The following is a 15,234-nucleotide window of genomic DNA, read 5'->3' on the forward strand; positions in this document are numbered from 1 at the left end:
GGATGCTAAACCAAATGCCCAAATCATTGCAGTAGCATTGAAAATTAGGTAGAAAGCCTCAGACCATGTTTTTGAACTTGTCTGTAAGGAACAAATTATCTTCCCAGGAAACTGTAAAATCTGGAGGGCCAGAGGCTGTCTGCTTTGTCTTCCCAGTGCCTGATGCGGGCCCGGCACATCAGAGGGAGTCAGTAGATTTGAACGGCTGAATAAATGAGCCCCTCTGCTTGGCCCTCATCACAAGTTAACATTAGCTCCCCACCACCACGTGCCCCCGTCTCCCAGTGCTCTTGGAGACATGACTGAGCAGCCCCTGCTATGGGTTTTGTGTTCATCAAAGAAGAGTTAAATAAATATGAGCCAGTCATCCAATAAGCAGCATTTTTGCATGCCCATGGGTACAGATCAACACTCGAGGCCTGAGAAGGGACATATAAAATCTAGAAGATCTGTCACTCATTCCTCAAAAATGCACAATCCCATTGAGGAATCAGGACATGCACAAAAATTAAGAACACTTACAAGTAAATTCAAACAAAAGTGGTGTGGAGTTTGCATATGTTTAAGTGTCCAGTAGAGGAGCCTGGTGAATATCTGGGGTGAAGCGGAAGTCCTCTGACTCCTGGATGGTCTGTGTGAATTTTCAGGCAGATTGCCTAACCAAAGTGACTGCAATTCTCAAACTGAACCAAAGGAACCCGAGGTAAGATTTTCTTCTCTATTGAAGGCCTTTGGGACAGAAGGAATGATCAATAAAACATAAAATAGAACAGAGCCTGAGTTAGGTTCCTTCTAAATTGACCAGCTTTTCAATTCACTAAGCAAATATTTATTGAGCACAGGGGGTGGGCAGAGGCTCTGGGTTAAATGCTGCGAGGGATGCAAAAGAGAAAAGACATAGCCTTCAGCACATTGCCTTGAAATCAAAGTCACCAGGAGTTTTTAAAAATTAATTTGTATGAAGGATGAAAACACATATGTGATGGGAGAATTCTCTCTCTTCTGCTCTTCCTCCCCGCTCCTCTTCCCTCTTTTCTGTACAAAGCTAAGACAAGACATCTAGGTCTTAGATCCAGTATTTTGTTTTGTTTTGGTGTATTTTGCTGGCTGTCAACCCTGGATGTACACCTGGGAGCTGTGAAAAACACTAATGCCTGAGCCCCACACCCAGAAATTGTGATTCAATGGGTCTGAGGGCCATTGGTACTGGAATTTCTGGAAGTTTGCCAGGTAATGCTAATGTGCAGCCAGAGTCAAGAATCACTGATGTAGGCGGGGAAACATCGCTTTGGAGCCACACAAGCCTGGTTGACTCCCAGTCTGCCCTGATTGGCTGCAGGACTTCAAAGAAGTTCTTGATCTTCTTTGACCTTTAATTTCCTTATCTGTAAAATGAGCATAGTAACCCTCATTTACAGAGGCACTGGGAGGATTAGATGAGATCATGATGTAAAATGCCCACCACAGTGCCCCAGCACACAGTAAGTGTTCCATAAATTGTAGCTATCATCATCCCAGTAAAATCTGGTTAATTCAGACAAGAATTTTGAGTATTTATTATAAGCCAAGAGTCTACTGTGTGCTCAGAAGTCTGCAGTAAATGAGACCTCATTCACCAAGGGGGTTAAATGATTCTATTTCTCAGTAGGGGAGGGGGAGTGTCAAAAAATTATTTGATATTGTCATAATACTAGGTTATTATTATTTCAAGATGTGTGATATATTTAGATGCGTATTGACTTTTAAGAAATAGGTGAGGGAGTTTCTGTCAGTGTGAATTCTAGGCAACAACTTTTCCTAAGTGCCTCGAGGAAACAGACATTAGCACTTAGATCCACCCCATGAAATGGAAGCACTTAGTCAGATGACCCCAAAGAAAGAGCCCTCTAGCTGACCACGGCTCTGTCCCCAAATCCTGAGAAGGACAAGACAGGTCATGGGAATAAGGAGAAGGCCACCATCACCTGGGGCTCAGGAGGCCTCACGAACCTTTCCTTCCCACTCCCATTGCCAGCAGGACCAGTACCACCACCTCAGGCCTGCCACAACCACAGAACAGAAACTATTGTTATAGCTACTGTTAGTGCTACTGTCTATGGAAAGCTTACTCGGTGCGAATTGACTGTTTTAATTCTCACAACAAGCCTATGAGGTCTTCCTATTTTTCAGATGAAGAAATTGAGCCTCAAAGAGGTTTATTCATTCATTTCTTTGGAAATACTATGGGGACACAAAAAGGAAGACGATGCAGGCACTGTATCAGGGAACTGGCCATCAATGAGATTAAAAGTCAGTGGGATAGTTAAGGAAGGAAAGAGCACAAGCAATTGAGATTAGGGAAGACTTCTTGAAGGAGGCGGCATTTGAGCTGGGACTCAACAGCCTGCAAAATTGGGTAAGATTTGGTTGGGCCAGTGATGGGCAAAAGGCTTTGAGAACAAAGGCCTGGAGGGAAGCGCAGGTGTTTGTGTCCCATAGATGGATGTGAGACAAGGCAGGCAGGCAGGCAGGCAGGCTGTGGCAGAGCCTGAGGCTTGATTGCCTGGCTAAGGAGAGTGCATTTAATCTGAGAGGCAACGAGGAGCCATTAGAGGTTTGAAGCAGAGGAATACTGCCCTCAAAATTCTGCCTCAGTGAAGTAAGCGAGGCGGCAGCACAAGGAGAGAGACATCCCAGGCTATTGCACCTGCACAGGTACCAGGTTAGGTGCCTTCCCAGGTCTAACAGATTGGAGCTGGAACCCCGGGCTCCTAGATCCCCGGTCATCATTCCTCCTTCACCACATCATCTGTCTCAGATCTCCCTTGCCCCAGCAGCTTCCTGCCCCCAGCTTCTTGCGAGAAGCCCCTGGAGGAGCCTCACTTCTGAGCACTCTCTCAAGGTCTGAGCCAGCAGCCCCTGTCCAACACCCTCCTCTTCATGAGTCCCCATGGCAGTGAGGGGAAGAGGTTGAGACAGGTGGGATGAGGCGCTCTTCTCCGTCAGCCTCTTCGCTGGCTTGGAGTTGTGGGGGCTCAGAGCTATGGTAGATGAGATCTAAGGCAGCCAGCAGAGCACAAACCCATTAGCTGCCTGGCCCCCGAGTCCCTCAGCCCCGGCTGTCTTGTTCCATTAGAAGCAGCTCTGCTGAAGTGAGCACTTTAGAGCGGGGATGCACCAGGCGGCTGGCTGCTCCCTGAGAACAGGGTAGAAACACACTTGGCTGGCCTGTAGTCCATTTGCACTCTCAGCCAGGAACCGAATGCCTCCTGGACGCCCTGAAGCCGTCACAGAACATCGGGTCCCACATTTCTGAGCTGCTTTCAGCCCAAATTATTCCACCAAAGGCAGATAGGCAGCCAGCTGGCCAGGCTGCAGGCAGGCGCTCCTTCTCCAGGGAGTAGGATCCTTAGAGGGCATTGCTTTCATTTACTGAGGGTCTTCCTCTCGAGGAGTCAGGAGGCTGGACCTCCAACCAGGGAGAGAGGAGCCCTGGGTTCTGGTCTAGACCTGCCGCTTCCTCACTGTGTGATCTTGATCAGTTTCCTTCGCTGAGAGACTCTGCTTCCTCATGTACAGACCAGTTCAGTGGTTTTCAAACTCAGAGCGCATGCGTAGTGGGGAGTGGGGAGGCAGAAGGAGAAGGTTTCATACCTCCTGCCCCTACTTCACCCAGACCTGTTTTGATTTAACATGTATACTAGGCTTCCAAAGGTGCTTTCCCTGGAAGAAAAGACTTCATGGCTTAATTTTTTTTTTTTTTAAAGATTTTATTTTTTCCCCCAAAGCCCCCCGGTACATAGTTGTATATTCTTCGTTGTGGGTCCCTCTAGCTGTGGCATGTGGGACGCTGCTTCAGCGTGGTTTGATGAGCAGTGCCATGTTCGCACCCAGGATTCGAACCAACGAAACACTGGGCCGCCTACAGCGGAGTTCGCGAACTTAACCACTCGGCCACGGGGCCAGCCCCCTTCATGGCTTAATTTTTTAAAAAATCATTAAACAAGATGATCTTTAAGATCTATTCCACCTCTAACATTTGCCATTTTTACCTAAGTATTCTCTATAAATTATGCCAACATCTGAAGGGATCGTAAAGGTTATCAATCAATATCTGACCAGGAATTATCAGGCACAGACCCAGGGCAGGCAGCAGGGTTAGGGAGGGAGAAAGAGAGAGAAGCATTCTGAAGACTTGCAGGGCCTGCTTGAGTCCAGCCAACAGACATCACGCTTATGAACAGAAAGCATTACACACACACACTCACACTCAGGAAAATGTGGCCCAGATCGTTTTATCTGAAAGCTGCATAAATATCTTCCCCATGACATATTTGGTGTGTTTGGAAATTGCTCACTCCACTTAGATACTCCCCAGAGCAGGGACTAAGTTGTATACATTTTTTTTTAAATCTCCAGAGCCTGGTTCAATGAATGCTCATTGAAATGGACTTCTCTAGCACCTTTGAGCAACAGAGTACACCTGAATCAATGATCATGTAGGTATAAAATACATATCACCTAGGTGCATAATATATCACCTAGGTATAATAATAATAATACCAACCTTACTGCCATAGAGCTTTGTAAGTGCTTAAGAAGTGATTTTTTGAATCTACATCTCCTTGGATATTCATAAAAATCCCTCTAAGGTAATCAGGGCCAATATTTCTTACCCTACAACAGAGAAAAAGGAACTGAGGTGGAAATAAGCTAAAGGGGTTTGGAAAGGGTGACTCAGTCTGTGCCTCCATACCATCAGTTCAGTTCTCCTTTACTCCTCAAGATTGAAAACTCAACAACAGCAAAAAAGAGAAACACCAGAATGACAGAGCTTGGAACAGGAGACCCTGCCTGCTGCTCCCACACCAGAGCACCTCTCTCCTCCCCCTCCCCAAAATCCTACTTACCCTACATCCAGGTCACCAAAAGAGCATGCTCCCATACAAGCCCCGCTCAGACCCAATGATGGGCAAGGAAGACAGCATGCATAGGACTAGTCTCTCCAGGTTATTCAAAGTCCAACTCACCGTGGCTGACACCGAGGGCTTTCGTCCTGTGTCATCTAGTTAACTGGGCAGAGTTTTGCTGCTGTGTGGTTCCGGAGCCCAAGCCCACAACGCTGCTCGGTGTCTGAGGCTGTGAGCTTCACCAGCGCTTGGCAAGCTTAATATAGCTCCCAAAGCCAAACTTGGCCACGGCCTCTGCACACAGCCCAGTTGGCCAGGACCAAAGCTTTCAGCTGACCTTTCAACCCCAATCCCTCTGTACAGACATACGGTCCAGGAATAGCGGCCCTACCACTCACACGGCTATGAAGCTGAATTTGTTGGCCAGTTTGGCTCAAACAGACTGGAGCGTGGTTGCTAAAAGCAGCCTTGGAGGGACGATGGCTTGCCCACTCCCCACCCACAGCCCTGTCACTGTCTATCACCTCACTCTGCTTTATTTCTTCATAGACATAGTGATTGCTATTTGAATCTATCTTGCACATTCGTTTGATTTTTGTCTGTCTTGCCTGCTACAGTGTAATTGCTATGAGAGTAAAGACTTTAGCCACTTTATTCAGAGCCTGCCTCTAGAACCTAGGACAGTGTCAGATAGTGCCTGATACATAGTAGGTCCTCATAAATAATTATTTGAATGAATGGGGATGCACTTTATAGATTTTTACTTTTGTCCCAGAACTTTAAAATGTCTGTCTGTCCCTAACCTGTTCGCTTTGACCTTTCTTCCTGGAATCCATTCATGTGAAAAAGATGAACAAACAAACCTCTTCAGGGTCCCACCTTCTGAAGGGTAGGATATCACCAGCTCTGCCAATTACAGGGGGTGAGTGTGACACAAATCCATGGCCATCCCCACTGCTGTCCAGTCCCCACTCCTCTGAGTGGTTGCACACCCTCCTGGAACACAAGAGGGGGAAGTTCACAGGTCCCTTTTCTACCCTCCCTTCAGTTCCGCCCCTACATCTATGATAGCACATACAACACTGCATTGCAATTATCTGCATAAAGTGCCACATCCCTCACAAGACTCCTTAAGAGCACTGAATATTCCTCTTTTTTTTTTCTTTAAAGTTACATATATAATTTTATTTTCTTAGATAATTAGATTTGCTGGTACTTCCAGAAACATATTAAACAATCCTTTTGATATTGAACATTATTATCTTTTTTTATTGAAGTAACCTTGGTGTATAACATCATATACATTTCAGGTGTACATCATTATATTTCAGCTTTTGTATAGGCTACATCATGTTCACCACCAAAAGTCTAGTTGCCATCCATTGCCATATACATGTGCCCCTTTATCCCTTTTGCCCTCTCCCCACCACTGCTCCCCACTGGTGAGCACCAATCTGTTCTCTGTATCTATGTGTTTGTTTGTTTATCTTCCACATATGAGTGAAATCGTACTGTACTTGTCTTTCTCCATCTGACTTATTTCACTTAGCATAACACTCTTGAGGTTCATCCATGTTGTCACAAATGGCAAGATCGCATCTTTTTTACAGCTGAGTAGCATTCCATTGTATGTATATACCACATTTCCTTTATCCATTCATCTGTCAATGGTTGTTTCCAAGTCTTGGCTATTGTGAATAAAGCTGCAATGAAAGTAAGGGTGCATATATCTTTTCAAATTAGCTTTTTTGTGTTCTTTAGATAAGTACCCTGAAGTGGAATTGCTGGATCATAGGGTAGTTCTATTTTTCATTTTTTGAGAAATCTACATACTGGTTTTCATAGTGGCTGCACCAATTTACATTCTCACCAGCAGTGTATGAGGGTTCCCTTTTCTCCCCAACCTCACCAACACTTATTATTTCTGTTCTTTTTAATAATAGCCATTCTGATGGGTACACCTACTTTTTGTGTGTGTGTGTGAGGAAGATTCACCCTGAGGTAACATCTGTGCCAATCTTCCTCTACTTTGTATATGGGATGCCTCCACAGCCTGGCTGATGAGTAGAGTAGCTCCAAACCTGTGAACCCAGGCCGCCGAAGCAGAGTGTGCAGAACTTTAACTCCTGGCCATAGGGCAGCCCCATACCTACTTTTTGGTAATAGCCATTCTGACAGGTATACCTTCTTTGGAAAAACATGTGTTCAGAACCTCTGCCCATTTTTTAATCAGATTGTTTGGGTTTTCTTTGTTGAGTTCTATGAGTTCTTTAATATTTTGAGTATTAACCCCTTATTGGATATATGATTTGCAGATATCTTCTCACAATAGGTAGATTGTCTTTTCATTTCATTGCTGGTTTCCTTTGCTGTGCAGAATATTTTTAGTTTGATGTAGTCCCATTTGTTTATTATTTCTTTTGTTTCTCTTGCCTGAGGAGACATATTCAAAAAGATGGTGCTAAGACAAATGTCAAAGAACATCCTGCCTATGTTTTCTCCTAGGATTTTTATTATTTCAGGTCTTACATTCAATTTTTTAATCCATTTTGAGTTAATTTTTGTGCGTGGTGTAAAATAGTGGTCTACTTACTTCTTTTGCATGTGAACTGTCCAGTTTTCCCAACAACATTTATTGAAGAGACTTTCCTTTCTCTGCTGTATGTCCTTGGCTCCCTTGTCGAATATTAGCTGTGCATAAATATGTGGGTTTATTTCTGGGCTGTCAATTCTGTTCCATTGATCTGTGTGTCTGTTTTTCTGCCAGTACGATGCTGTTTTGATTACTATAGCTTTGTAATATATTTTGAAATCAGAGAGTGTAGTATCTCCAGCTTTGTTCTTTTTTCTCAGGATTACTTTAGCTATTCAGGGTCTTTTATTGTTCTATATAAATTTTAGGATTCTTTGTTCTATTTCTGTGAAAACTGTCATTAGGATTTTGATAGGGGTTGTGCTGAATCTGTAGATTGCTTTGGGTAATATGAACATTTTAACTATGTTAATTCTTCCAATCCATGAGCACGGAATATCTTTCCATTTCTTCGTGCCTTTGATTTCTTTCAACAATGTCTTATAGTTTTTAGGGTCTTAGTTTTCACGTCTTTCACCTCCTTCATTAAATTTATTCATGGGTGTTTTATTCTTTTTGCTGTGATTGTAAATTGGATTATATTCTTGATTCCTTTGTATGGTAGTTTGTTGTCAGTGTATAGAATGCAACTGATTTTTGTATGTTGACTTTGTACCCCGAAACTTTACTGTTTTTGTTTATTATTTTGAATAGTTTTGTTGGTAGATTTTTTTGAGTTTTCCATCTGTAAAATCAGTCATCTGCAAATAGTGAGTTTTACTTCTTCCTTTCCAATTTGGGTAGATTTTATTTCTTTTTCTTGCCTAATTTCTCTGGCTGGGACTTCCAACATGATGTTGAATGAGTGGCAAGAGTGGGCATCCTTGTCTTGTTCCTGTTCTTAGAGGAATAGCTTTCAGTTTTTCACCACTGAGTATGATGTTGGCTGTGGGTTTGTGATATATGGCCTTTACTATGTTGAGGCACTTTCCTTCTATACCCATTTTATTGAGAGATTTTTATTATAAATGAAGGTTGAATCTTGTTAAATGCTTTCTCTGCATCCATTGGCACCATCATGTGATTTTAATTCTTCATTTTGTTAATGTGGTGTATCAAATTGATTGATTTGTGGGTGTTGAATCTCTTTGCATCCCTGGAATAAATACCACTTGATCTTAGTGTATAATCTTTTTAATGTATTGTTGTATTTGATCTGCTAATATTTTGTTAAGGATTTGTGCATTTATATTCATCAGTAACATTGGCCTGTAATTTTCTTTTTTTGTATTGTTCTTGTCTGGTTTTGGTATCAATGGCAACCAAAAGAAAGCAGGTATAGCTATACTTATATCACACAAAATAGACTTCAAGCCAAAAAAGATAACAAGAAACAAAGATGGACATTATATAATGATAAAGGGGACAGTCCACCAGGAAGATATAAAATTTGTTAATATATGTGCACCTAACACAGGAGCACCAAAGTATATAAAGCAACTATTAACAGACCTAAATGGAGAAATTGACAGCAACACAATAATAGTTGTGAACTTTAATACCTCACTTACTTCAATGGATAGATCATCTAGACAGAAAATCAACAAGGAAACATTGGTCTTAAAAGAAACACTAGACCAGGTGGACTTAATAGATATATATGGGACATTCCATCCAAAAGCAGCAGAATACACATTCTTCTCAAGTGCACACGGAACATTCTCAAAGATAGACCATATGTTGGGAGACAAAACAAGTCTTAATAAATTTAAGAAGACTGAAATCATGTCACGTATCTTCTTTGATCATAATTATATGAAACTAAAAATCAACTATAAGAAGAAAGCTGTAGAGATTAAACAACATGCTACAGAACAACTATTGGATCAATGAAGAAACTAAAGGAGAAATTAAAAAAAAAACCTGGAGACAAATAAAAATGAAAACAAACATACAAAAATCTATGGGATACAACATAAGTGGTACTAAGAGGGCAGTATATAGCAATACAGGCCTACCTCAAGAAATAAGAAAAATCTCAAATAAACAATCTACACTACACCAAAAAGAACTAGAAAAAGAAGACCAAATGGAGCCCAAAGTCAGTAGAAGGAAGGAAATAATAAAAACCAGAGCAGAAATAAATGAAATAGAGACTAAAAAGACAACAAAAAAGAGCAATGAAAATAAAAGCTGGTTCTTTGAAAAGATTTTTAAAAATGACAAACAGCTACACTCACTAAAAAAAAAGAGAGAAGGCTTAAATAAATAAAATCAGAAATGTAAGAGGAGAAATCACAATGGAAACCACAGAAATGCAAAGGATTATAAGAGAATACTATGAAAGCCCAACAAATTGGACAACCTAGAAAAATGGATAAATTCTTAGAATCATACAACCTTCCAAAACTGTATCAAGAAGAAACAGAGAATTTGAATAGACCAGTCACTAGTAAAGATTGAAACAGTAACCAAAAACCTTCCAAAAACAAAAGTCCAGGACCAGACAGCTTCTCTGGTGAATTCTAGTAAACATTCAAAGAAGATTTAATACCTATCCTTCTCAAACTCTTCCAAAAAATTGAAAAAGAGAGGACATTTCCTAACTGATTATTCCTCTTTCAATCCTTGGCAACCAATAGGAAGATCCTGGGGTCACTAATTAAATCAGCATACATCACAGCAGTGGGTGAATGCAGTATCATGACAGAGTGGGGGTCAGAAGACTTGGGGTCTAACCCTAGCTCTGTTGCTGACTGGCTGTGTGAGGTTGGACACATCACTTCAGCTCACTGAGCCTAGCTACTTCATTTGTAGGATGAAGGATTTGGACAGAATTAGTGGTTCTCAAGTGCTGATGAGGTGCGGTGGATTAGAATCCCCTGTGGGGTTTTTATAACCTGTACAAGGGTCAAAATATGAGATGGAGGAGAAATGTGTACTGTGAAAACGATCCTTCAGATGAGAACCATTAGATTATAAATTGGGGTTAAAAGGGCTGGCCAAATGTGACCCACAGAAGTAGTTTGCTTGGCCTGTGGAATGCTTTAAAGTCTTTGAATGTGAATGGCTTCAACGAAAGGGGGCACCTCTCTACAGACTCCACCAACTCTGTTGACTTATATGCACCCTCATTCACTCACTTGTGTTACCTGCCTGGTCCCCGACTCCTGTAATCCCTATGTTAGACGATCTCTAAAGTCGTCCCCAGATCTCTAATCCATGGATCAGTACATTTCTGAAGTCCTTACTGTCTCTAAAATTCTATGGTTCCACATGGCTTTCCTTTCAGACCTGAGCACATGAAGTGTCTTGAAAGGGACTCCAGGGATGGTCTCTGACGTTCTCTCTGTGGTAGTAAGAAATGTTAATACACTGCGAGTCCTGCCTCTTCTCCAAAACTAGAAATTCAAAGGAGGCTTCAGGACCTACTAACTCTGCTTCTAGATGTCCTGATGGTCGGGGCAGGAGGGAGTCTGGCGCAATACTGAGATACGAATATAGTGAGAAAGGAGGGTGTGGTCGATGGGATTATCGTTTCTAAATCTTCACTCCTCCTAATTCTTCACATTTTCTGCATTGTGTCTTTGTAGTATCTCTCACTAGAATAGGAACAGCCCATTTCCCTGCCCCACCAGGGTTGGGGTCATCCATACAGTTCTCTTTAGGCTGATGGGATACTAATGGACATGATGTAAGCAGAGACTTGACTATACTTTCCTGATTTGGTTTGGATTTTCACACTCTGAACTACCATGAAAAAAGCATGCCCTAAGAAGATGCTACTCCTTCAGTCTGGGAAATAAAGAACAGACTTGCACTCAGCCTGTAGCCTAGCCCAGCTCATCCACCATCTGAATCAGAACCATCCTGGCCAACACATAAACTTGTGGGTGAAAATAAAAGTGTGTTCTTGTAAACCATGACAATTTGGGGATTATTTTTTATGTGGCATTATTACGGCAATAGCTGACCACTGCAAGAAGGGAAGGTTGATGATCTCAGTGTGATGTTGCCAGATGGACGTAAAAGGCATCTGGCCATCCTGTAGGCTCCTCAGAACAGCCATGCAGTGTGTACCATGCACACACCTCCTCTCTTCTGCTGTAGCAGAAGGCATGAGGAATTAAGGTGAGGTTTCCTTTCTGAATTCCCACAATCTTTTCCTCTATCTCTGAGACAACATGTAATGTAACACAGACTGCCTTGTTCTAGATTTATCCATGTGCCATACCTGCTATTTTCCCTCTCAACTGTAAGCTCCTGGAGAGCAAAGACTACGTCCTGATCGTTTTGTATCCCGTAGAGCATGTAGTAGAGCGATGGGCGTTTCATTGACTTGAAAAATACTCAGTGTTGAGTTGAGAAGAATAAAGTGGGCCCACCCCGTGGATGACAAACAGCCCTGAGAGATGCTGAAATCACAGCCAGGGCTGAACCATTAAAACCACAAGGGTGGCTTCCTTTTGGCCACAGTCTCCTGGACCATGAGGTGTTGTCAGTTCTCTGAGCCTGTCCTGCCTAAGGACACACTTAATGAAGGCCCTTCAGGAGAGAAATCTGCAGAGACAACCCAATTCCTACAGCAAGCACACATTAAGCACCTGCTGAGTACTGGCTCCACTCTGGGAGCAGCCTGGGTGAAACTGTTTAAGGTGGCTGGAAAGTCCTTAGAGAGGAAGGACACTTACCTGAGAGCTGGGTGGAGCAACCAAATTGATTCCCGGAGGGGCTGCCAGCGTTCCTGAGGGTGGGCCCATGGCAGAAGTGATGACTCGATATGGAGAACCCAGGGCATTAAGGGGGGTCCCCACTGCACTCAGAGTCCGTGGGGCACTCACTGGGGTGTCCGTGTAGCTGGAGTGGCTGTCCATTGGTTTCCCTGTGGACAAGGCTGCCGATGGGCTCATGGACGTGGAGCCAGAGTGGCCGGGGGAGCCTGTAAGAAGAAGAGCATGGGTGATGGAGGCTGTGGAGCACCTGTGAGGACAGAGCCCTCACTTTTGTTTCCTGCATCTTTACCCTTTTTCCAGCCACATCTGCATACCTGTGAACCCAAGGTGCTCACACTTACACTGAGCTGGTCAAATAAAGGCAAGCAAAGAACAGAGAGGGAAGAGGGCCCGCTCTAGGACAGAAATACTCATTGAAGTTTTACTTCTCTGGTGCCCTGCCTGGAATCCACCTTGGATTGCATCAGATCAACAGCCAGGGCCACAAGGGGCACAGCCTACAAGCCTCTGGGCCTGGGCCACTGTGGCCTGGGCCAGCCAGACAGGGAAGGTGAGTCAATATCAAACCTCCAGGTCGGGGGTGGAGTGAGCACGCGCCCAGGCTGCTCCAGAATTCCCTGCCTCAAGCTCATATTGCTCTGAGAATTGGGGCAGGGCTAAGCCTGCAAGTCAGGAGAAATTCATTCACTCACGTGCAACAAGCATTTATTAAGGTGCAGGTACTATGCCAGGTGCTGGGGATTCAGAGCTGAAGAGAAGACACTTCCTCCTGTCGGGGTCACATTCCATAATGATGATGGGGAGGGCAGAGGCTATTATGAGACTCTCGACTGCCTGAATCTTTTGCAGCCTTATGCCCATTAGGTTCTTGTCCTGCTTGTGTCTATAGCACAGGGTTTATCAACCCTCAGGGAAGAAGTCTCAGGAGGGCTGAGCATGGCTTAGTGACCACAGAGGCCCAGGAAGGCAAGTGTGGACAGGCCTGTGCAGACCATTTCTGCTTCCAGGGATAAGGAGCTGTGGCCAGAAGCGTGCGTGGAAGGGCTCTGGGCAGATGGTCATCTGGTACCATTTTTCCCAGACAGGTTGAGCCCAAGTTCTCTTATGGTCAGTCACAACTCAAGATGAAAGAGAAGGAGGGTTCCCCACTGTCATCTCAGGAGCCCAGCATGGAACATTCTCTCCAGAAGAGAGGAGCTATAAACCTCAGGATCTGCAGCCCCAAAGCAGAGATGAAAATCAATAGGGCAGTCCACCGGGAGTCACAGTGCTGGGTTGCTGCACGGGTCCGTGTTCATCCAAGGACTACTTCTTGAGTGCCTACTCCATGCAGGGCACAGTCCTGAGCCTTTAGGAGACATCAGTGGGCACGAAGTGTAACGTTAGGAGTAGAACGCAGCAGGGGATGTGCTCCCTTCCAATTCCGGAGGCAGGTAGGGAGCGTCAGAAGTATATTCTTTGTTTTTATTGGGATATAATTGACATATAACATTATACAGTTTCAGGGGTACAACAGAACAATTTGATATTTGTACATATTGCAAAATGGTTACTACAAGAAGTCTAGTTAACATCCATCACTACAGATAGTTACACTTTTTTTCTTGTGATCAGAACTTTTAAGGTCTACTCTCTTAGCAACTTTCATACATACAACACCGTATTATTAACTATAGTCACCATGCTGTACAGTGCATGCCCAGGACTTATTTATTTTATAACTGGAAGTGTGTACCTTTTAACCTCCTTCACCCATTTCACCCACCTCCCACCCCGGCCTCTGGAACCATCAATCTGTTCTCTATAGATATGAGTTTGACATTTTTTTTTTAGATTCCACATATAAGTGAGATCATATGGTATTTGTTTTTCTCTCTGACTTATTTCACTTAGCAAAATGTGCTCTAGGTCCATCCATGTTGTCACAAATGGCAATATTTCATCTTTTTTACAGCTGAATAATATTCCACTGTGTGTGTGTGTGTGTGTGTGTGTATTTATATGCCACATTTTCTTTACCCACTCATCCATTGATGGACACTCAGGTTGCTCCTCCGTCTTGGCTAGTATGAATAATGCCACAATGAACATGGAGGTGCACCTATCTTTTTGAGTTAGTGTTTTCACTGTGGAACTATTCTTAAACATGAACATCCCACTGGAAAAATGTCAACCTGGAGTTTCTCTTGGCGCTTCTGCTAGCTTAGTCGAGGTCCACCTGTGGAGAGAACAGTCACTCCCACATCCAGGGAAGCTGTGACCTTCTCGTCACTCTACCTAGAGAGTTTCAGTCTCTCAGGACAACTGTCTCATGAACAGATAAATCCCCATCATCGTGTTCTAAGTACCACAACTGAGGATGAACCACATGCTGTGGGTCCACGGAGGAGTGGCGAAGGCATTCAAATGAACATGTCAGACACTTACTACACGTCCTGAATAGCATCAGGCAATTTCCAAACATTAACCCATTCTATCCTGACAATGAGGCTGTGAGGACCGTTTCAACCTTTTACAGATGAGAAAACTTAGGCTCAGTCTTATCCCCATGCTGCTTCCTAGGGTGACTTGCCCCCACCTTCATTGTCTAGCAAGCTCCTATTCATCCTTCAAGGTCTAACTCAAGTGTCACCTCCTCCAGAAAGCCTTCTCTGGTGTTCCTGGTCTGGTTTGATGCCCTTCTCTGTTTCCTAATAACAGCCTGCGCTTACTTGTATCTTAGCACTTAGTGTACTGTGTTGCTGTATTTGTTTATTTCCCTGTCTTTTCCACTAAACTGAGAGGGGGGAAAATAGTGCCTATTTTTGTTTCCCCACTCGTAGCACGGTAGCTGGCACTGCCTGGGTAGGAAATGGCAGAGCCTAGACTCAAACTGTTAGTCTGCAGCCCACGCTGTCTCCTGTGTGTGCTGTCAAGGACAGCAAAGATGATTTGGAGAGCCATCGCAACGCAAAGTACAAGATGACTCCATTATGAAGTGATCTCAAGCTGAAAGTTCATCTGAAGGAGAGAGAAGAGGGCAGCTTCCAAGACCTCGAGC

At 43.6% G+C, this 15,234-nt stretch overlaps 1 protein-coding gene across 3 annotated transcripts in view; it reads right to left on the reverse strand.

Annotated features, from left to right (window-relative positions):
• RXRG (retinoid X receptor gamma) overlaps positions 1-15,234 on the reverse strand; it is a 47,286-nt gene that overhangs the window by 18,738 nt on the left and 13,314 nt on the right. For all 3 annotated transcript variants that reach the window (XM_046680501.1, XM_046680499.1, XM_046680500.1), the window contains exon 2: positions 12,153-12,400. In XM_046680501.1, the coding sequence (XP_046536457.1) occupies positions 12,153-12,400 (248 nt within the window). The remainder of the gene's footprint in view (positions 1-12,152; positions 12,401-15,234) is intronic.

This window comes from Equus quagga, chromosome 13, assembly GCF_021613505.1.
Source record: "Equus quagga isolate Etosha38 chromosome 13, UCLA_HA_Equagga_1.0, whole genome shotgun sequence".
Classification (NCBI taxonomy): Eukaryota; Metazoa; Chordata; class Mammalia; order Perissodactyla; family Equidae; genus Equus; species Equus quagga.